General features: G+C 31.3%; 4 protein-coding genes across 4 annotated transcripts; 3 read left to right on the top strand and 1 right to left on the bottom strand.

The window, feature by feature from the left end:
* The first annotated feature begins 2,711 nt into the window (after positions 1 to 2,711).
* LOC124924479 (receptor-like protein kinase FERONIA) lies at positions 2,712 to 3,659 on the top strand. The gene has a single exon (XM_047464512.1). The coding sequence runs from the start codon at positions 2,712 to 2,714 to the stop codon at positions 3,657 to 3,659; it is 948 nt and encodes a 315-aa protein (XP_047320468.1).
* A 140-nt stretch (positions 3,660 to 3,799) lies between these two features.
* Positions 3,800 to 4,940, top strand: LOC124924478 (probable receptor-like protein kinase At5g38990). The gene is made up of 3 exons (XM_047464511.1): positions 3,800 to 3,804; positions 3,915 to 4,848; positions 4,932 to 4,940. Exons 1-3 carry the CDS (start codon positions 3,800 to 3,802, stop codon positions 4,938 to 4,940), a joined length of 948 nt encoding a protein of 315 aa, XP_047320467.1.
* A 1,081-nt stretch (positions 4,941 to 6,021) lies between these two features.
* On the top strand, positions 6,022 to 9,935 carry LOC124927387 (prohibitin-1, mitochondrial-like). Its single transcript, XM_047467795.1, has 6 exons — positions 6,022 to 6,172; positions 6,839 to 7,018; positions 7,394 to 7,510; positions 8,253 to 8,423; positions 8,637 to 8,849; positions 9,521 to 9,935. Exons 2-6 carry the CDS (start codon positions 6,842 to 6,844, stop codon positions 9,695 to 9,697), a joined length of 855 nt encoding a protein of 284 aa, XP_047323751.1. The 5' UTR covers positions 6,022 to 6,172; positions 6,839 to 6,841; the 3' UTR covers positions 9,698 to 9,935.
* An 8,932-nt stretch (positions 9,936 to 18,867) lies between these two features.
* LOC124928050 (probable receptor-like protein kinase At2g42960) lies at positions 18,868 to 21,783 on the bottom strand. The gene is made up of 7 exons (XM_047468581.1): positions 20,845 to 21,783; positions 20,641 to 20,745; positions 20,442 to 20,564; positions 20,192 to 20,362; positions 19,638 to 19,767; positions 19,264 to 19,479; positions 18,868 to 19,176 (listed from the first exon to the last, which is right to left on the bottom strand). The coding sequence occupies exons 1-7, from the start codon at positions 21,498 to 21,500 to the stop codon at positions 19,042 to 19,044; spliced, it is 1,536 nt and encodes a 511-aa protein (XP_047324537.1). The 5' UTR covers positions 21,501 to 21,783; the 3' UTR covers positions 18,868 to 19,041.
* Positions 21,784 to 22,092: the final 309 nt, after the last annotated feature.

The raw sequence follows: 22,092 nt of genomic DNA, 5'->3' as shown, positions 1-22,092 counted from the left end.
ATTTTCTCCATCAATACATTTTTCTTCTTTTTTATTTTCTTCATTAACACCTTAATACTCATTTTTTCATTGATACATTGATCTCTAATATTATCCTTTGTAAATGGTTCAAAACCTCATATTGAAGAGTATCATCTTCTTCATTATCACATTCATCTCTAATGACATTATTTTCTTCATCACTTATTTTTTTATTTCTAATAGTGTCATTTTCTCTATCACTTATGTCTTCATCTCTAAGACTCAAACTCGAAGGGATAGAACTTTGATTTTTTGCATTGAATAATTTAGAAATCGAGTGCACCAATGACTTTGTCATGCATCATTTCGTCGTTTGATTCTTCTATTATAAGATCTAGAAGTTTGTTTTTGAAATGGACGAAACCTCACTCTATTTTGATTTATATTCTTCGTCATAACTCAAAAAATACATATATTAAAATAATTAATTTTTTTATAAAAATTAACAAATAGTAATTCAACAAACATATATGTTATGACATTATTTATATATAACATAATTTTAAATCCTAATTTATAAACTTATAATCTAATAACTATCATATTAATTACTAGTTTCTAAGTAACGGAGATGAAGTATTTTAAAACTAAATTTCTAATTTCCTTGGATTGATACTAAATAACTAAAATCTATCATAAACATTAAGTATTAACAATAACATATTAATTACTAATTCATTAATAAATAATTCAAAAAATCAATATAGTTATAATAAAATATTTAAGTATATAAATTAAAAGATGATTAAAAAAATAATCTTAGAAAATTTGAGAACTAATTCAAAAATTAAAAAAAAATTAATAAAGTTAAAGTATATTAGGTAGAATTTATAAATATAAGAAGTTTATATAATTTATAAGAATATATTAATTTAAGTAGTTTATAAAATTTTAAAAAAATATATTAAATTAAGAAATTAGGAAATAATAATATAAAATAATTAGGTTGTGATGGTCATGCTTGAAAAGAAAAAGAAAAAGAAAAAGAAAAAGAAAAAGAAAAAGAAAAAGAAAAGTTAAAAAAAGTTATTGTTTAAAATGAAAAAAAAATAAAAAAATATCATAGTAATTTTTTTTTAAATAAGAATTGGGTGGTCCAGAGGTGGGTCTACCCTAGCCCATGGGCTTTCCGGGCTTGCCCCTAGGCCGACCCTGATTAGACACTACTTTCTTTTTTAATAAAAAGAGACAATCATTCACCATTATATTATTCATTAACTAATAATAAATGACAAATGGTGGATAATTAGTCTTCTAAACATATTGTTGAGTCGAGAATTGTGGTTAATTTGGATACTTGGGTCGGATTGTGGGTTGACCCGCCCATAAATTTAAAACGGTTGAAAATAAAATTAAAAATACTAGAGGTATATTTCAAACTTGTAACCTAACAAAAACAAGTACAAACCTTTAACCAACTAGGCTACTAAAACTTTATATTTTAAATTCAACACCAAATTTGATGAACGCGGGACGTTTTAAAATTAATATAAAAGTTTAACTTTTTAACTAACTAATCTATATATCTATATATATATATATAATGATGCTTAAATTTTAAAGTGTCCGGATTGCCGGGTCGAGAGCTGTGGTTAATTTGGATACTTTGGTCGGATTGTGGGTTGACCCGCCCATAAACTTAAAACGGTTAAAAATAAAATTAAAAATGCTAGAAATATGTTTCGAACTTGCAACCTAACAAAACAAGTAGGACCTTTTAACCAACTAGGCTACTAAGATTTTTTATTTTAAATTCAACACCAAATTAGATGAACGCGGAACGTTTTAATATTAATATAAGTTCAACTTTTTAACTAACTAATATATATATATATATATATATATAATGATGAGTAAATGGATATTTGGATCGGATTATGAGTTTACCCACCCATAAACTTAAAACGGTCAAAAATAAAATTAAAAATGCTAGATGTATGTTTCGAACTTGCAACCTAACAAAAACAAGTACGACCCTTTAACCAACTAAGTTACTAAGATTTTTTTATTTTAAATTCAACACCAAATTAGATGAACGCGGAAAGTTTTAATATTAATATAAGTTCAACTTTTTAACTAACTAATCTATATATATAATGATGATGAGTAAATGGATATTTGGATCGGATTGTGGTTGACACACCCATAAACTTAAAACGATTAAAAATAAAATTAAAAATATTATCCGTAATTTTTTTCACGATTTTTATATTATTACTGTGCAAGGACTAAATTATAGTTTTTTAAATATTCCTTAATTTTGTAATACAATAGACAAACCAGTCACCATTATATATTATTTATTAATTAATAATAAATGACAAATTGTGAAACTTTAGTCTTCTTCCTCTACTCTTTTAATATATTCTTTTAACATAGAAGATCCCTTGATCGGAGAATCTCAAGATAGCCATGAATTTGACTCCATTTTCTTCCCGGAATAGCTTCACTTACACCTTCTTTCTTCTTCACCTCCTTCTCCGATCGATAACCGCCGCCGGCGACTCACAACATGCTATCGCCGTCAACTGTGGTTCCCTTCACAACTCCACAGCAATTGACGGCAGACAATGGGTTGGAGAAACAGATTCTGCTACCATCATTTCTTTTCAAGAATCTGGAAGTAAATCAGTGATCACTTCCTACGTTGACCACCGATCACATTCTCTCGATCCCACTCCCTACATGACATGACAGCTCGAGCTTCTAAGTCATCCTTCACCTACACCTTCCATGTCGGCTCCGGCTCCAAGTTCATCCGCCTTCATTTCTACCCAGCTTCATACTCTTCTTTCAAAAGGTCAGCCGCCTTCTTCACCGTGAAATCAGGTCCGTATACTCTCCTCAACAATTTCTGTGCGTTTCTACCCGTCGATTCTCTTAATCTGAAATCAATCGTAAAAGAATTCACCCTTTATGTCCCCGACGACGGTAAGCCCTTATCAATTACTTTCTCCCCCTCAAAGGAAATCATCCATTCGGATGAGACATTTGCATTTGTTAATGGAATTGAAGTTGTTCCCATGCCTCTCGGACTTTACTACACCATGGAGGGAGATGGAGATGCAGGGGCATATTTGGTAGGACATAACTATCGATTTCCCCTGGGAAAAGACACTGCAATGGAGATGGTCTATCGCTTAAACGTTGGTGGCATCAAACTTTCATATGTTCATGACCCATGTATGTTCAGGGAATGGACTGATGATTCAAACTATATCATGGAATCAAGTGTTTTTCCCATCACTTCCATAAATAGGATCAAGTATACGAAAACATCTAAAGATGGTGCACCACAAAGACTCTACCAGTCGTCTTGGTCAATGAGGCGAAATTTGCAAGATGGCGAAGAAGTTAGTTTTACATGGAAGTTGCCTGTCGATTTGGGTTTCAGGTATCTAATTAGATTGCATTTTTGTGAGCTTGATTATGACGTAGTGAAAGAGGATGTGCATAAAGAATTCAATATTCTTATAAACAATCACATGGTTGAGTCTAGAGGAGACTTGATCAAATGGGGCGGTGAAATTGGGGTTGCAATACATAAGGATTACTTGACAACTTTAAGAGGAGACAGAATGATGGGAAAGAGAGACCTAGTTGTCGCTTTGTACCCACAACGAAGATCAATCAACTGAATTCATTGACTCAATTCTTAAAGGGATTGAGGTATTCAAACTTAGCAACACTGAAGACAATCTTGCTGGAGGGAATCCAGTACTCTTCAATTCTCGTGTTTTTACAAATCGAAGACATAGAATCCCAACAATAAGTATAAATGAGGTTATAATTTTGTACATACTTATAGTGGTCATTGTTCACCAACTTCGCGAATGGAAAGAAAGGAGTTTGAGTAAAAATCCATCTCTAATAGACAATGATTTGTGTCGTAGATTTTTATTTGCTGAGATCTTAAGCGCAACTAAAAACTTTGACAAGAAATTAGAGATTGGACACGGGGGTTTTGGTAGGGTCTACAAAGGGGTTATAAATGTTATTAATGATAAGGCTAAAATGATAGTAGCAATTAAAAGATTAGATTCTAAATCTAAGCAAGGAGAGAAAGAATTTATATCGGAAATTGAGACGCTTTCTAAGCTTAGACACAAACACATTGTTTCTTTGATAGGATACTGCAGCTATGGCAGTGAGATGATACTTGTTTATGAGTACATAGAACGTGGCACTCTGGCGGACTATCTCCACAAGAATAAACGTGATAGTAGAGCTTTGCCTCTTCTTACTTGGAAGGAAAGACTCAATATTTGTTTGGGTGCTGCTCGTGGGTTAGACTACTTGCACAACAATAATGTGCAAGAAGTCATACATCGAGACGTGAAAAGCGGAAATATTTTGGTGGATCTGAACTGGATGGCCAAAATTGCTGATTTTGGCATATGCAAAGTTGAATCTACAAGCCATACCCATACAAGTACTGAGGTAAAGGGAACTATTGGCTACATAGATCCAATGTACTCCTCGACCAAAATGCTAACCAAGAAATCAGATGTGTATTCTTTCGGTGTTGTGTTGTGGGAAGCGTTATGTGGCAGACCAGTCCTTGATAATAAAATCGACGACGAACAACAACATAGTCTCGTTTTGTGGGTTCAGCGATGTTACAAGAATAAGACGGTCCACAAAATAATTGATTCAAGTTTGATGGGACAAATCTCAACCGATTCTCTCCAGTTGTATATTGATCTTGCGATAGCGTGTTTGCATGAAGAAGGTAACAGAAGACCTACAATGGCTAAAATCAAAGAGGATCTTAAATATTTATTGACTGATGGTCTCAATTTCTTAAGGTGGGAAGAGTTAACCTATGTTATTAATTACTTTGTTCAATTTTATTTTCTCTGTTTTCACTCTATTCTTTTTTTTAATTCTTATGTTATTTTTTTTTGCAGTGCCCCTAATAAGAGCTTGTTCGTTTTAGGTTATTTAATTAATCTAGAGAGAGAAAACAAGGATTAAAAACTGAAATTCAAAGGAAGGAAGAATTGAAAAAGACACGATCTAGACTACATGCAAATATATTTTATATAACAAATATACTTATTTAGTCCAAGTAAATATAATTTATATATTTATTAATTAAATATTAATATATTTCTGAATTTTTTTTAATTAAACTATTTAAATTTATTTCATTTTTAAAATTTTATTATTTTTGTATTAGTTTCTTATTCTTTTATTTCATATTTTTTTATCTGTTTTATTTCTTTTATTTCTCAAACTCTCATTTTTTTAAAGAAATTTTGAAAATTTATTTATGAATTTTTATTTGTAATCTTGTAAAGGTTTTTTTCTTATTTAATTTAATATGAATAAAAATAAAATTAATAATTTTTTATGCATGATTTATAATAATAATAAATATTATTTTATCTATTATTTGATTAGTACTCTTTTTGATGAGAGAGGTACTATTATTATTCAATTATTAATTATTAATTAATTTTATTTTGTTGTTAAAAGGATAAGACAATAATGTTATATATCTAAAAGATTAAATAATTTTAAAATAATTAATAATTAATATTAATATAAAAAAATATAAAAAAATATAAAATTAAAATAATTAATAATAAATGCTCGTATATATATATAATTAATCAATAATAAATACTCATATAAAAATACTAATTTTTTTTTTATGAAAAAATTAGAATAGAGAGTTGATCAATTAATAAAAAAAATTAATATTTAATATATATATATATATATAAATTAAAAATTAACTTTATTTTCTAATATTTTTTATATTAAATATATTTAAATAATATTTTATTAATTTATACATCGTCTAAGATAATTGAATGAGTATATTCAAGTTAATTTTTTCATATATATATATATATATATATATATATATATATATATATATATATATATAAATAAATATAATTATTAGTTTTTTACTTAATGGGCCAAAACGAATTATCCAATGAGCAATAAGCTCGGCCCACCTTAGCATCTAATTTCTTTCAATTGCGGCACAAGTCACCTCCACACCTTAATTTTCCAAAGTCCTAAAACCCCTTCAACCCGCCGCCGACGTAGAGTTGCAATTCGCTAATCTCGAAAATCATTGTTCGGCTGTCGTTACTTTTTGGTCGTAAGCCGTCGAATTCCTGTTTTGTAAAAGGTCCGAGATTTTAGTCCACATTTTTTTAGCAATCAGATCTCTTGAGCAAAAATTACATTTCGTTCCTAGTTCGATTTTCTGCTTTCTGATTTGTCGATTTCAGATCTGCTTGTTCAGTTTGTTACTGTTTTCTTTTAGCCTGTAAACTTTACATACTTTTTGAACTTATGTATGTTTGATATTTTTTTGTATAATGTTGTGAATGTTTTAGTTCCTTGTATGTTGTTTGTTGTTCTTGATTTTCACCTGTTAGTTAATGTTTTTGATTTACATGTGATCTTTCTTAAAGCTATTGTTGTTTTGAGAGTCGTGTTAAGATATATAGGTCAGTCACTAATTTGGGTCAGTTTTGGTACTTTTTTGACATAAACTTTTGCTCGGTTTGTTGCTGTCTCTACATGAACAACGGCCCTGTCTTGGTGCCGTCCAAATATGAAATATCTACATAAATCATTTACAAACATATTGACATTTCATATATATATATGAACTGTCAATGTTTTCTAAATCTTTTGTCTTTACAGTTTATTACAATAAACATCTGTCCATCCAGCTTATACAAATGATTAATTATTTTCTTAATCAAGTTTTTACACTCATCATAAACAAAATATATATTTTCTTTTCTTATGCTTTGTGATTTATTTTCCTTTTGTCATAATCAAGGTCATGAATTTCAACAATGTGAAAGTCCCCAAGATGCCAGCGGGTGGTCCTGCTGGTGCTTTAGTTAAGTTCGGTGTATTTGCTGGTCTTGGTGTTTATGGTATTGCTAACAGTCTTTACAATGTTGATGGAGGACATCGTGCAATTGTCTTCAATCGTTTAGGTGGTATCAAAGAAAAGGTTTGGCATTCGTATAATTATAATTGTTGTCTTTTTTACAATTATTCATGTCTAACATTCTATGATTGATGGTTTGAGATGTGATTTAATGATAAGAGAAATTGATCACACACATATACATATATATTATATTTTTTTTATTCTCTGTGTTATTGGATCACATGGGGGTAGTTTAGTATCTTAACCTCCTTTTGTTGTAGGTTGTCTAAGAACATTTCTCTAAACTTCTATTTTGAACTGATTCTAGTATAGTGAGCTTTTTTCCCATCAAATTCCAGTTTTTCACTGCCATCGGAGAGGGAAATTTGTGAAGTCTTTTGTTTGAAGTCATTGCTCTGTCATTGTTCACTTATGGTTTAGCACTTTAACATATAGGTTTATCCCGAAGGAACACATTTGATGGTACCCTGGTTTGAGAGACCAATCATTTACGATGTTCGTGCTCGACCTCATTTGGTGGAAAGCACTTCTGGAAGCCGTGACCTCCAAATGGTATCTTCTTTCAACTTTGGTCATTCCAGTCAGTTTAACCATGACCAATTATACATAAATCTTTCTTTATTACTTATAATTGTTGTCTGTTTTAATTCATGTCTGTACAGTAATTTTATGGAAACACTAAGGAATACATCCTGGTTATGCCACCCTCTAAAAGCTTGTGTGAATCTAAATCTTTTTGAGACTTTATTCTTCTGCATCATTATATGTTCGTTTTCTCCCCCTGTGTAGATTTTCTTTTTCTTTCAAGACTTGCTTTACTTGTATCAGTTGTATTATGAATCAAGGATTTTTCTGCTTTAAATAAATAACCTGGAAGGCATTTGAACCTGTTTTTGACCAGTAGTGTTCTATCTGAAATCTAATTGCTATGCAACATCAAAACCTTGATCCTCATATTTTTCATATAGTTTTCATTGTATACAGACAACGCTTTTTCTTCACCATGTGAATTTAGTATCACTTTGTCAAGCTCCAGTTTTTATTTTTCTTTCTATACTGTATAGTTCCTTTTAATTATATTTTGTGTGAATAGCCAATTAATCTAATAAGCCTATGGTGCATAAGGAAGCATATTTCTCAGGGTTCCTTCATTAGCACATATTATTGATGTTTACATGTTTAGGATATCTCTTCTTTTCTCATATATTGCCACTATGCTTCCAATAATTGTTTATGCTGAGTTATCTTACGACTTTCCTTGCTGATTCAGTCAATTTCAATGACTTCATTTTAGGTAAAAATTGGCCTTCGAGTTCTGACCCGTCCCGTGGCAGATGAATTGCCTACTATTTATCGTACACTTGGTGAGAACTTCAATGAAAGAGTACTGCCATCCATTATCCATGAAACCTTGAAAGCTGTTGTTGCCCAATACAATGCCAGTCAGCTCATCACTCAGAGAGAGGTAAAATAGTGGAGCACATTGTTTTATCAAATTGTTTTTGGCTAAGAATTTATATTTTGGTCACACTTCTATTTGGTATGAATTTATTATTGTATTGGGATGTGCTTCATTGGTGTATTTGTTTGTGTTTTTTATTTTACTGTTTTATTTAAATGATGCTCAAAGCTTCTGTCTTATCATTGCTTTAACTGAGGCACATACCACTTCATTTAGGCTGTCAGTAGAGAAATAAGGAAGATATTAACAGAGAGAGCAGCAAATTTTAATATGGCTCTGGATGATGTGTCCATTACTACCCTCACATTTGGAAAGGAGTTCACTGCTGCTATAGAAGCCAAGCAGGTGGCTGCACAAGAAGCTGAAAGGGCTAAATTTGTTGTCGAGAAGGCTGAACAAGACAAAAGAAGTGCCATAATCCGTGCTCAGGTACTGAAATTAGTTTCATAATTTTAAGAATTTGAGCATTTTGTTGAACATGTTGAGTTAAAAGAGAAGGCCTTGTTTGATGTCGGGCAAATAACCCCCGATTTCATCATTAATCAACTCATTCAAATCATCAACCAAATTACCCTATTTTTGTTTTTTATAACCTTGTTAAATTTTAAATTTCATTAACCAAAAACCCCTAAAAATCCATTTTTTCATCAAACAAAGATTTTCTTTTTCTAAAAAATCATTTTATTTAAAAACTAAATCAAACAAATTCTTAACATTTTGATGCTTTTACATATTGGTTTGTCATTTTGCTTAATTTGGGTGTAATGGATGGATGGATGTCTCTTCTGTGAATCCTTTTGAACTACCGTTTCTTGCGGTTTACAATTTCATCATACCATATTCATTGAATTAGACTAAGGTCTTGTTTGATGAAGGGTTATAGATTAAACCAAATAACCATTCCATCATCAATCAATACCTTTACTTTATAATATTAAATTAGTAAATTTGACTCATTTAACCCATACACTAATATTTTCATCAAAGAAGCTATAAGTTTCATGTTATCTATTTGTATGGTTGTATTTCCTGTGAAAGAAATAAGTTTTGTTGTTTGTGCTAGGCATGAAGTGATTGAATTTTGTATATGTGAATTGCAGGGAGAAGCCAAGAGTGCTCAGCTGATTGGTCAAGCCATCTCCAACAACCCAGCATTTATCACACTAAGGAAAATAGAAGCTGCCAGAGAAATTGCAAGCACCCTCTCTAATGCTTCCAACAAGGTCTTCCTGAATTCTGGTGATCTTCTCCTGAACCTCCAGGAAATGAAACTCTAGAAGAAACAAAAACAGGTTGGTTGGTTACTACTGCCTTTTTCAGTTTAAAATGCCTGGAGCGAACAGCTGGGCTTCTTAGTTTTCTCTTCATGCACGGAGTTGTGAGAATTTAACTATGAGAAAAACCTTGTGTAAATCTCTTGAGAAATTGTGATGGTCTTGAGATGGATTTCCTATTACAGTGTTGACTATTAATTTGTTTGCCCTATTCAACAAGTTAATTCCTCCTTTGATCATATGTTTTATATGAAATTGACTGAATATTATCTTAATGAAAACTTAAACCTTTCTTTATCATCATGCTTCTTGAGTCTTTGATTTTTATCAGACATTGAATTTTATGTATCTTAATTTAACTTCCTTTGAGTTTTTTTATTGTTAACCTTGTTTATAGTTAACATGAGACAAAGAACTTAGAAGGTTTCTTAGGTAAGTGGGTTAACTTCCTCTTGAGTTTATCTACAATTAATTGGTCTGTCTCAGATAGAATAATTCAGATCAAAATTAATTGAATTCACTAAAATCTAACTTTACAAACCATTTTAGTTTTGTTCTTTACTATAATTTAATTTGGGAACTTACAAGAACTAATTTTGGTAGCCCACATAAGCTTAAACTTGGGCACTACTTGTCAACTTTGGTCGCCAAAGAGCATTATCTTTCTCCATCATTATTTTTCTAAAACTAAATTCTGCTAGTTGGATATACTACCCGGTAGATGCAACATATGCTTAGGTTAGGGGTTAGGGGTTAGTTCGATGCGACATGTACGGGTAGTGCATGTATCTATTAAGAAAGTGTCACATGTACAAAGAGAAAAAAAATTAACAAATGAGAGAGGTGATGCTTTACTTTTGTGTATATGTGTCACTTCATTAGTGAGATACAGGTAGTGCTTGTACATATAATATCGAATTAACCTAGATTAGAAAAACTGAGAGGACACGTAAATAAAAATAAATTAATTAGAAAAAAATGTTATTTCCAAGATTTGAACCCATTATCTATAATTACTAAATTATAAAGAAAATAATTAACAAATTAGCCAAGTTAATTTTAATATAAACTATTATACAAATTATAAGTATTAAAACAATAAAAGTTGGATAGAATAGAACCTCCCATGAATATTTAACCATTTGGAATATGTCCGGGGAAATTTGATGAAATGGCCCCCATAACAGGGGAAATTCCAAAAAAGGCCCGCGCCGGCTAATGTTGGCAAAAGGGCCCTTTTGCCCTGCGAAATGTTAGAAATACCCCTTGGGCGCCAGATTTTACGCTCATTGACGCGAATTACCATTCACGCGATTTAGATTAAATCGCGTGATTTCATTCACGCGTTTTAGATGAAACGCGTGAATGACAATTCGCGTTTTTCAATTTACGTGAATTCCCATCCACGCGTTTCATCTAAAACGCGTTGATCAACTCACGCGTTTTTAGATGAAACGCGTGGATGAGAATTCGCGTCTTTAGTCTTATATATAATTTTTCGGCCCTAATTTAAAACAAAACCTCCCCGATTCTCCTTCCCACTTCGACTGCGGTCGACTTTCCATTCCTACTTCCTTCAACATCAATCAAGATCATCGTTCCTCAACATCATCGTTCCTCAACATCATCGGGATCCTTCCAACATCATCGTTCTTCAACATGATCAGGTCAGTTTAGGGCTTAAGGTTTAGGTTTAGGTTTCGATTTATATTATACCGTTTATATTCATGGATATGGATGTATTTAGGTTTAGGGTTTGGTTTTGATGTATTTTATGCCGTTTCCTATATATATTGATGTATTTAGGTTTAGGGTTAGGTTTTGATGTATATTATACCGTTTATATTCATGGATATTGGTGTATTTAGGGTTTAAGGTTTGGTTTTGATGTATATTATGCCGTTTCCTATGTATATCGAAGTATTGAATATCGAGCCCTAAACCCTAAACCCATGCATACCTCGATATTCAATACTTCGATATACATAGGAAACGGCATAATATACATCAAAACAAAACCTTAAACCCTAAATACACCAATATCCATGAATATAAACGGTATAATATACATCAAAACCTAACCCTAAACCTAAATACATCAATATATATAGGAAACGACATAAAATACATTAAAACCAAAACCTAAACCTAAATACATCCATATCCATGAATATAAACGGTATAATATAAATCGAAACCTAAACCTAAACCTTAAGCCCTAAACTGACCTGATGATGTTGGAAGGATCCCGATGATGTTGAGTAACGATGATGTTGAGGAACGATGATGTTGAGGAACGATGATCTTGATGGATGTTGAAGGAAGTAGGAATGAAAAGTCGGTCGCAGTCGGAGTAGGAGGGAGAATCGGGGAGGTTTTGTTTTAAATTAGGGCCGAAAAATTATATATAAGACTAAAGACGCGAATTCTCATCCACGCGTTTCATCTAAAAACGCGTGAGTTGATCAACGCGTTTTAGATGAAACGCGTGGATGGGAATTCACGTAAATTGAAAAACGCGAATTGCCATTCACGCGTTTCATCTAAAATGCGTGAATGAAATCACGCGATTTAATCTAAATCGCGTGAATGGTAATTCGCGTCAATGAGCGTAAAATCTGGCGCCCGAGGGGTATTTCTGACATTTCGCAGGGCAAAAGGGCCTTTTTTGCCAACATTAGCCGGCGCGGGCCTTTTTTGGAATTTCCCCTGTTATGGGGGCCATTTCATCAAATTTCCCTATGTCCGCCCTGGATGTAAAATGTCTAAATATAGTTATTTTAATCTTAACTTTAATATTGAATCATTAGATTAGTTTAACTTTCCCTATATACTAACATATTAAATTTAGTCCATTTATTATAAACTTAAATTATCACATTTTTAGTTATACTTTTCTCTTTTGGACTAACATTTTTTTTCAAGTGTTTTTTGTGAGCGAGGTAATTCTAGCATTTCTTTTCATTTACTATAAAATAAACATTTCTTCATACACTTTACAAACAATCTCGACACACTCTATCTCTTGCAACCTTCTTTAACAAAAAAAAATGTGACTTTTGCAATAATACAAGTAATTAGAATTTGAGAATAAGTTTTAATCAATTATCTATTATTTAGTTAGACTATAATTTAATTGATTAGTTTGAGTTTAATTAGTGTAAATATTGATAATTAATTTTTGTATAATAACAAACAAATAGTTCTAATTTATTTTTACATTATCAATTAAAAAATCTAACTTGGGTATGAGAGCTTAATAAAGGAAAACTATCGAAAACATTTTCAATGTAAGAACAACAATATTACTTCTTAATTCTCCCAATAATTATTGGAAGCATAATACTTGATAAACACAACTATATGAAAATCACAAGTTACTCCTATCATGATATTTTTGATTTTATCGATATAGTTGAAGGGAATCTAAAAATTTCTCCCAAATTTCTTCCAGAAACAGATGATCAAAGTAATATAATTCATAATTTAAATAATGACGTATCCAAGATCAAAGGGTACTTGCATTGCTCTTTTCAACATTGACCGGAGAAATTCGTCAACAAATCTCAAAATCATCTTCGACGTAAGAACTATGAGAAACCCTAGAGAATTCTATGTTTCTCAATCAAATAATCGTTTATTTCAGTTACGAAGTCAACTCTTAAATGCACACAAATGTACTAACTCTCTTTTTAACTTGATCCAACATATTAGAAATCTTTCAAATGTACTTATCGCCAGACAATATATTTTTAATCAAGATCTACAACTAACTATACTTAATGGGATCAAAGACAAAATTGAGCCGATAATATGTGCTCTAACATCCGAACAAGATCTATCGTTTAATGAGATGACTAATATTCTTCTAAATCATTAACAACGACTCATATTCAAGAAAAGAAATTTTCATTATTAAAATATTTTGTCGTCAGACGTTTTAGCGAATGTTACTTATATTTCTGGGTGTGGATGCGGACAAAACCGAGACAATAATCGTCCGCAATGTAATTTTTTTCATAAAATTTATCATCGCTCAAAAAGTTGTTTATATAATCCACCTTGTCAAATATATAATGTACAAGGACATAATGCTCTCGAGTTCCCTCGCTTTAGTCCTTATGTAAATCTTACGACATTGTTTATTACATCGTCTATAATTGTGGATCCCACTTAGTGTCCAGATTCAGGTGCTACCGACCATATCACTTATGACCTTAATAATCTATACATACATTCTCCTTATATAGGTACTCAAACTATTAAAGTTAGAAAAAATATGTCTCTAGATATTTTTATAATATTGGTAACACTAAAATTTTAAATCAACAAAAACTCTCTACTTATGTAATATCTTCCACCTTGTCAAATATATAATGTACAATGACATAATGCTCTCGAGTTCCCTCGCTTTAGTCCTTATGCAAATCTTACGACATTGTTTATTACATCGTCTATAATTGTGGATCCCACTTAGTGTCCAAATTCAGGTGATACCGACCATATCACTTATGACCTTAATAATCTATACATACATTCTCCTTATATAGGTACTCAAACTATTAAAGTTAGAAAAAATATGTCTCTAGATATTTTTATAATATTGGTAACACTAAAATTTTAAATCAACAAAAGCTCTCTACTTATGTAATATCTTACACGTTCCCGATATTACTAAAAATCTAATGAGTGTCGCGAGATTTTCATTGAATAATAACTTGTTTTTTGAATTCCATCCGAATGTTTGTTTTATTAGAGACCGAGATACGAAAACAATGTCTTTTAAGAGACTACACAAGAACGAACTTTATTACATTGACCCTATTGAAAGTTCATCTTCAACATATTCTAATACAAATGTTTATTGGTATTCAATCTCTAGCTCAAATTTGGCATGCACGACTCGAACATCCTTCTAGCGCTACTCAATTTTAGTTATATCCAACTTTAAATTACCAGTTTCAGGTAATAATACTATTTCATTTTGTGGATCATATTAGTATGGGAAACACATAAGTTACCTTTTTCGACTATGACTCATTTAGATCTAAATCATTTGGATGTTTGGGAATTTTCTCTTAAATTTTCATATACTACTCTTATTCAAAATAAAACGTGGTCTTTTATGCCTATTACATCGTCACACAATATCGTTGGTTGTAAATGGATTTTCAAACTCAAACACAATTCAGATGGGACAATTGATCTTTACAAAACATGTCTCGTGGCAAAAGGTTTTCATCAATAATAATGCATCGATGATAAAGAGACTTTCAGCCTAATGGCCAAACATACAATTATTCGCATTATATTAACTTTGACTATCTCTCATCAATTGTTTATACATCAACTCGATATCAACAATGCATTTTTTACGGATCCTTAAACGATGAAGTCTAAATGTTGCAACCACATAGTTTGTACATCCATATTTTTATAACCGTATATGGAAACTTGACTAAACAATATATGGTCTCAAGTAAGCTCCTCGGGCTATGTACTCCATTCTTTGAAGTTAAGTGCGAATCTACATTATGGGCTACCTAGGCTATAGCCCTGGTGACTTATTGACCCAAAATGTGATAATTAAATGTCATACCTCTACTCCTAACAACCCTAGGATCTCCTCCACCATCTCATGATGTTGAATAATCTATTTCAACCATACTATATGTACCACCTCATAATAATTTATCATCTTCACAATTTTCTTATATGTATTGAATAAACTTAAATTAATAAGTTTTTTGGTTTTTGATGTTTAATATTCTTAGAGTAATAATAATAATTTAAGGGTGAGTGAGATAATCAAGAGATTTGGGTGGGAGACCTATTCAATATGCACAATAATTTGTTTTGTCATTTGAAGAGTGAAACATATGAAAGTTCTATGTTTTCTTATAAATACTTGTAAGAATCTATTTGAGATGAATAAAAAAATACTTTTGTCCTCTTGTTACCAACAAATTTATATCAAATTTATTGTGTGTGAGGTGAGCGTGAGAGAACTTGTCAGTCTCAAAAGAAAACACCGTGGTGTGCACTAACTGAGAGAGAAAAAAAAGTGATTGAGAGCTTTGTGAGGTGTGTGTTGAGTGTAAACAATTAGGCGACCAGTGTAAAAGTTATTACACCGGCAAGAGTTCAAAAATAATTATAAAATATTGTTATTGCAAAAATTACAACAATGTGACGATGAACTTGGATTAATGCAAAAATTATTGCACATTCATACTACAACCGAGAGTTGAAACTTTTTAACTAAACTATACATTGATAACCAATATTTTTCGCAATAATTTCGATAGAAAATATGCCTAAAACAAGTGCAAATGTTTTAAAACTGAATGTATAATTTAATTTTTTAAAGTAAAACTATATGAATAAACCAAAACCATTAACTTTTCAAAAATTATGTAAACATAAAACATAAATAATCATATCCATAAACTATTAAAAATTAAACAACCACCATATTGTTCAAGAAAATAACAAGCATAATCAAAAAAGAAATATTCAAAAACTTCAAAAATATCTATCAAAAGAAATTTAATTTAAATTAATTGATCTTTCTTTTTTTGCTTCCATCAAAGTTTTCCATGCTCCTTTCCATCTTCTTTGCATCCAAAGAACCCACCACAATATCTATCAAACTATTATCAACCAACACCACTTCTTTTATCTATGACATCAATACAAACAACAAAATAAGCATCAAAACTCAAACAAGGTAACATATTCATTAAAAATCAAAAGATCTACAAATGAAATATCTTTTCACTCATCTCTTGGACAATCTGAATAATTGTATTATTGATTGTTCCCATATCCTCTAGGAGAATATGTATTTCATCAAAAGAGGTGAGATTTTTGTTAGCATTAGTCTTCATAACCTCCATTTGAGCTTGTAGACTTGCAATTTTCGAAATAGCTTCTGTAAGTTCCGCCTTGACCGTTTGGAGCTCAGTAGATTCAGAGGAAATAACTGTTACAATCTACGGTGTCGTTTCGTCCTCGCTATTAGAGGTTAAGTTGTAGCAAGGAGGATCCTCGCCATTTAAAACCAACCTAGGAGTGGAGGAGTTTTGAGTCACTGAAAGTAATCGATTGAGAGTAGAACGTGTAGAAACCATGATGAAGATTTGATAAGATAAGAAATCTATAGAAATAGTTTGATAGAGAGAGAAATGATATGATAAAATTCTTGATGATACAGGAAGATAAGTTGAAAAGAGTGATGAAATGATGACAAGAAATAAATGGGAAGATATGTAGATTGAAATAATGAAATGATGGCACGTGAGAGTGGAAAAAGACACAAATGATTGGCCAAAATAATTGTGAAACAAGAATCGATGAGACAATTTAATAAGACTCACAATTAATTTTGCATTGAATGTTTATAAATATTTTAAAATTTTGGATTTAGGTACAAATTCATATAATTTATTGCACATTATAATGCTAAAAGATTATATATTATTGTTAATACGAAACCTATTGCTAATAGATTATTAATAGATGTTTTCAAAATTATTAAATATTATTGCAATGTTTTTTGCAATAATATGATATCATACCATTGTAAAACTTTTTTGAAAAGATTATATATAATGTTTAATGCAAAACGTAATGCTAGTATATTATAATATGTCAAACGATATTTTTAAAACTAATAAATATTAGTGCAATGTAGTTTGCAACAATATAATATCATACCATTACAGAACTAGTAACGAAAATATTATAAATAAGAATTAATACATAACATAATGCTATTATATTATAAATATTTTTCAAAAAAATATTTACAAAACTATTAAATAAAATTGTAATATAATTTACAGTGATACATTATAATAGAATTGTATTACTAGTTGCGAATAAATTTATTTGTGTTAATATAATATATATTACAAATTTTATTATCAATATTAGTCGAGAACTTCATAATTTAATTTGTAATAATTACGGTCTTATTTTTATAATATTGGTTAAAATAGTTAATAAAAATATATTTTATTATAATTTTTTTTTTAAACATTGATGTGAATATATGTTAGTGATATTATCAATATTATTCTGTCTCCTTTATTACTAGAATAGTTGCAGTGATATATTTATAAAAATTTAGAAAAATATTAGATTTTTCTATTTATAGTGATATATTTTACAATATAATTTTTTAGATAATATTTTCTAAAAAATTATGTTTTGTTAGAAAATATAATTGGAAGATTTGTAATATTTGAATTTTTATTTCAATATGAACTATCGTTAAAAAAAATTGTTGCAGCAATTTGACCTGTTTTTTTAGTGCTTGATCACAACTTTATCAACCTACAACTTTTTGTCACTCTTTGCATTCTTCTTGCTTCTAGATTTTGTTGAACCAACTTATTTATTGTGTCACTTTTTTTTATCTTCTGGTATATTATGTATATAAAAGGAGGGGTATTAAGATGCTCTATGTTAAATTTAATAGCTAATGGTTAGAAGGACTATCGGTAATAAGTGACATCGGTAATAAGTGACGATTATTAATATAGTAGTATAAATAAAATAATAGTTGTTAAGAGTAGTTATTTGTTTCTCGTTAATTCAATTATTTTTTAACTTGTCAGGAGTATGTATCTTTTCTTCGTTCTAAATTTTAATTTCATGTAATATATATATATATTCGTGTCAATGAACTTGTCATCTTATAAGAACTTATAAGATGTGAATGATAATTTTTTTTTAAAATGTCAACTTTTATTAAAAAGAGCGCAATATAACGTTTAAACGTTACAAAAGTGTATGGAAAAAAACCAAAAAAACACCCTAATAATTTTAAATGTCACTTATTATGATTAGTAAGCCTTTCACCCTAACTGTCAACATGGTGCACCCTAATACCCTTTCCCCTTATACTATTACCCTCTCCTTCAAATTGTTCGTCCCCTTATACTATTACCCTCTCCTTCAAATTGTTCGTCTGTAAACGACAAAAGACGAAAGTTCAGTTGAAATTACCGCCCGAAAATGAGCAATTTTTGAAGACACAGCGTTTGAGCAGCAACTAATTGTACAAACATGGAAATCAAACAAAGCCCCTGAATCCTCTCCCTCTTGATATTTGTATATGTTTTAAATTTGGTCAAATTGAATTTCCTTTTGAACATAACAAAGAATATTAATATAACAATAAATAGATTTAGCTGAAACATTATACCCTTATATGTATTCCCCTTCCAAATCTCAATGTGTTGGGAGTTTGTCTATATGATACCAATCATTCATTTTTTATTTTGCACAAATGTAAATGCTTGATATTGGGTAATAGCCTCATGTGAAGAAGAGATATACTATCCTTGACGTTCCTTTCTTAAGTTTCTCTTGCTGCTCACTGTCCTTGGATTAGGATAGTTGGTCTTGTCCTCGGTCTCTATAGTAGATTTGTTCTCCATGTTAAATGTCGCTGCTCTTCCGTGCCTTCTATCCTGCAATAGAGAAAGACTAAGCCATCTTATTTTATCATAATTGGTGCCATCATTTTGCATGATAATTTGGTACTATGAACCAATTACCTCTGTTGGCAGTATTGGGTATTCCTCTGATTCGAGCATGCGGACAACTTGACTCATCTTTGGACGCTTTTCAGAATCCAGATCAACACATCTTAAAGCAGTTAAGAGAACACGTTTCAAGTGTTTTGTAGATGGCCCGGTTTGCATATTGGGGTCCACAACTTCATCAATGCGTCTGCTCCCTACCATAATTTTCAGCCAATCAACCAGATTTACCTGCAACATCCATAACGCTAGAGATATCATAAGCAGGTAATTCAGCAAATTAAGCTCTAAATACAAAGAAATTAGAGCTCCAATTACAAATATCATTGGCTACCAATGCTAATGGACAATCAAATGGATTATAACTATATTAATGTAGAGCTTTATACCTCTAGACCAGGACGGCCATAATCTACAGGATCTCGTCCTGTAATTGTCTCCAGCAACACAACTCCAAAGCTATAGGTGTCACTTTTTTCATTTAGAAGGCCTGTATTTGCATATTCAGGAGCAACATAACTGCATATTGAGCAAAAACAAAATTATTTATACTTTTGGTACAAAAGGTCAAACTGGTTCATGTGGTGGACGATGTAGAAAGAAAAGAGTTTTCGAAGGGAAAAATTATGGGTGTGAACGTCTTAAAAGATTAATGCTACACGCGTTTGCTTCAATCCGAAAAAGGAGGCTCGTACAGGATGTGAATTTTTCGATCTTATTGGTATTTATAAATCTTACGTTGTTTTCTAAATTTTTCTTTGTTTTTTCCCTTCCCCTTTTGTATCGTTTGAACACATTTGCACACTTTTTATAAAAGTTAACCTTTAAAAAAAAAGATCAAATTGGTTGCATTAAAAAAAGATGACTTGTTTTTTATTGTTGTTAAAAAACTTCAATCTAAACTAAATCTTTGACAATTAATGCTGAAATGGATGGAACTCACCCAAATGTCCCCACCACTTGGGTAGTGATGTAACCTTTTCCTGATCCAAGAAGCTTGGCTAGTCCAAAATCAGAAAGCTTTGCATTAAAGTCGTCATCAATTAATATATTGCTTGACTTAATGTCCCGATGCACCACTTTTGGCTCAATTGCCTCGTGCAAGTAAGAAAGACTGCAACAGAAGAGCACTTAACAACTAAGTACATATATGCTTAAAACAATAAACAAACAATAATTTTATTATGACTCACGCCTTGGCCGTGCCAATGAGAACCTTCATTCTTGCGACCCAAGTAAGATATCCATGCTGGTGCATAGCTCCGTGCAGCCATTGTTCCAAATTTCCATTGTTTACATACTCATAAACTAATAATCTGCAATTTTGGAGTTAGATTTTTGTTTCCTGCTTTGGAAAATCATGGTCTTTAATTAGAACTGTATAGTACCTACCTATGAATCCCTTCTACGCAGTAACCCAAAAGCCGAACCAGATTCTTATGACGGACGTGGCCTATAGCTTCAAGTTCCACTCTAAATTCCTTTTCTGCTTGGCCACTAAGAAATAGGTAGGCATTTTAATACCTTTTGTCTACAATCCAAATAAGTGAAACTGAAAGAATGCTATCAACGGAAAGAATTAATGTTGTTACATACAGGTTGTTGAGAAGCTTTTTCACTGCCACTATTGTCCCATTGATAAGACATCCCTGGTAAACAACACCATATCCACCTTCACCAATAACACTCTCTTTTGAAAATCCGTTTGTTGCAAGCTCAAGATCCCTCAAAGTAAACCAATGACCCCAACCCAATTGCGAGAATTCAGGGAGGCCAACTAATGGAGATGGAGCATTTATTGGATTTGATGAAGAAGAAGGTTTATGCACGTGAAATGTACCAGAACCTCCTCCTCCAAATTGAGACCATCCATCTTTATGAAATGAACTCGAATGGCTACTGCATTCTCCATTCTTCATCTTTCCCTTGTCTAGGTGCAGTAAAGTTTTGTCCATATCACTAGAATTATCATGGATGGCTAGAAGATTACTTCCATCTCCTGGAACATACTCAAATCCATTCATAGACACTTGCTCTGCACGCACTTCTTTTATTTCCTTGGATATAGTAGGGATTTGGATGAATGAAATCTCATCTCCTGTCTTCCTTGATTTCTTTCTTAAAGTGAGATACCATGTTAACCCAAAGAGGATTACTATAAAGAGTAAACCAACTGTAATCCCAAAAAGTTTCCAGACTTTAATGCCCAAAATGGCCTTTTGAGAGAACTCCGTGTTCAAATCAGTAGCCATCTTCTCTAATAAAATAGCTGCCTATAAAGAATGAAATGAAATGGGTTTATCTGAGATCACCATTTGGATTAGTTAGTTTGATCATCAAAATCTGTCATATTAGAGCTGTAATAAAATGAAACAAAGATGTTATAAGCAGTAAGCATATGAAACACATGACTTTGTTAACAGAGAGCCTGACAAAGCTAGCAAAACCGTTTATACATAAGCATATATCAGAAAAAAGTTGAAACCATAAGAAAAGGATAAACGAGACAAGTTCTTTGTGCCATATAATAAAGATCAAACACAACAATTCAACAAAACAGGACAATTTCAGAAGTCCTAAAAGAAACTACTAACTAGTGACCTATTACAAACGTATTCCCATATTCAAGCAAAACCATATAATTTTCGTTGCAAAGGACAAGTGATGTGATGATTCTCTTACCAATAGAGTTTGAAGATAGCTGCTGCTTTAGAGCTTAGATCATGAAAACCCCATAATTATGTTTCCGCATGCCATGAACAACAAGCTTAACGCGAGATCTGAGACTCTGACAAAGGGAACAAGTAAACAAAAGGGTACACTGCCGCCAAGAAATGTTAATGA

This window comes from Impatiens glandulifera, chromosome 2 (genome assembly GCF_907164915.1).
Source record: "Impatiens glandulifera chromosome 2, dImpGla2.1, whole genome shotgun sequence".
NCBI lineage: Eukaryota > Viridiplantae > Streptophyta > Magnoliopsida > Ericales > Balsaminaceae > Impatiens > Impatiens glandulifera.
This window is presented reverse-complemented; position numbering and strand designations above follow the sequence as displayed.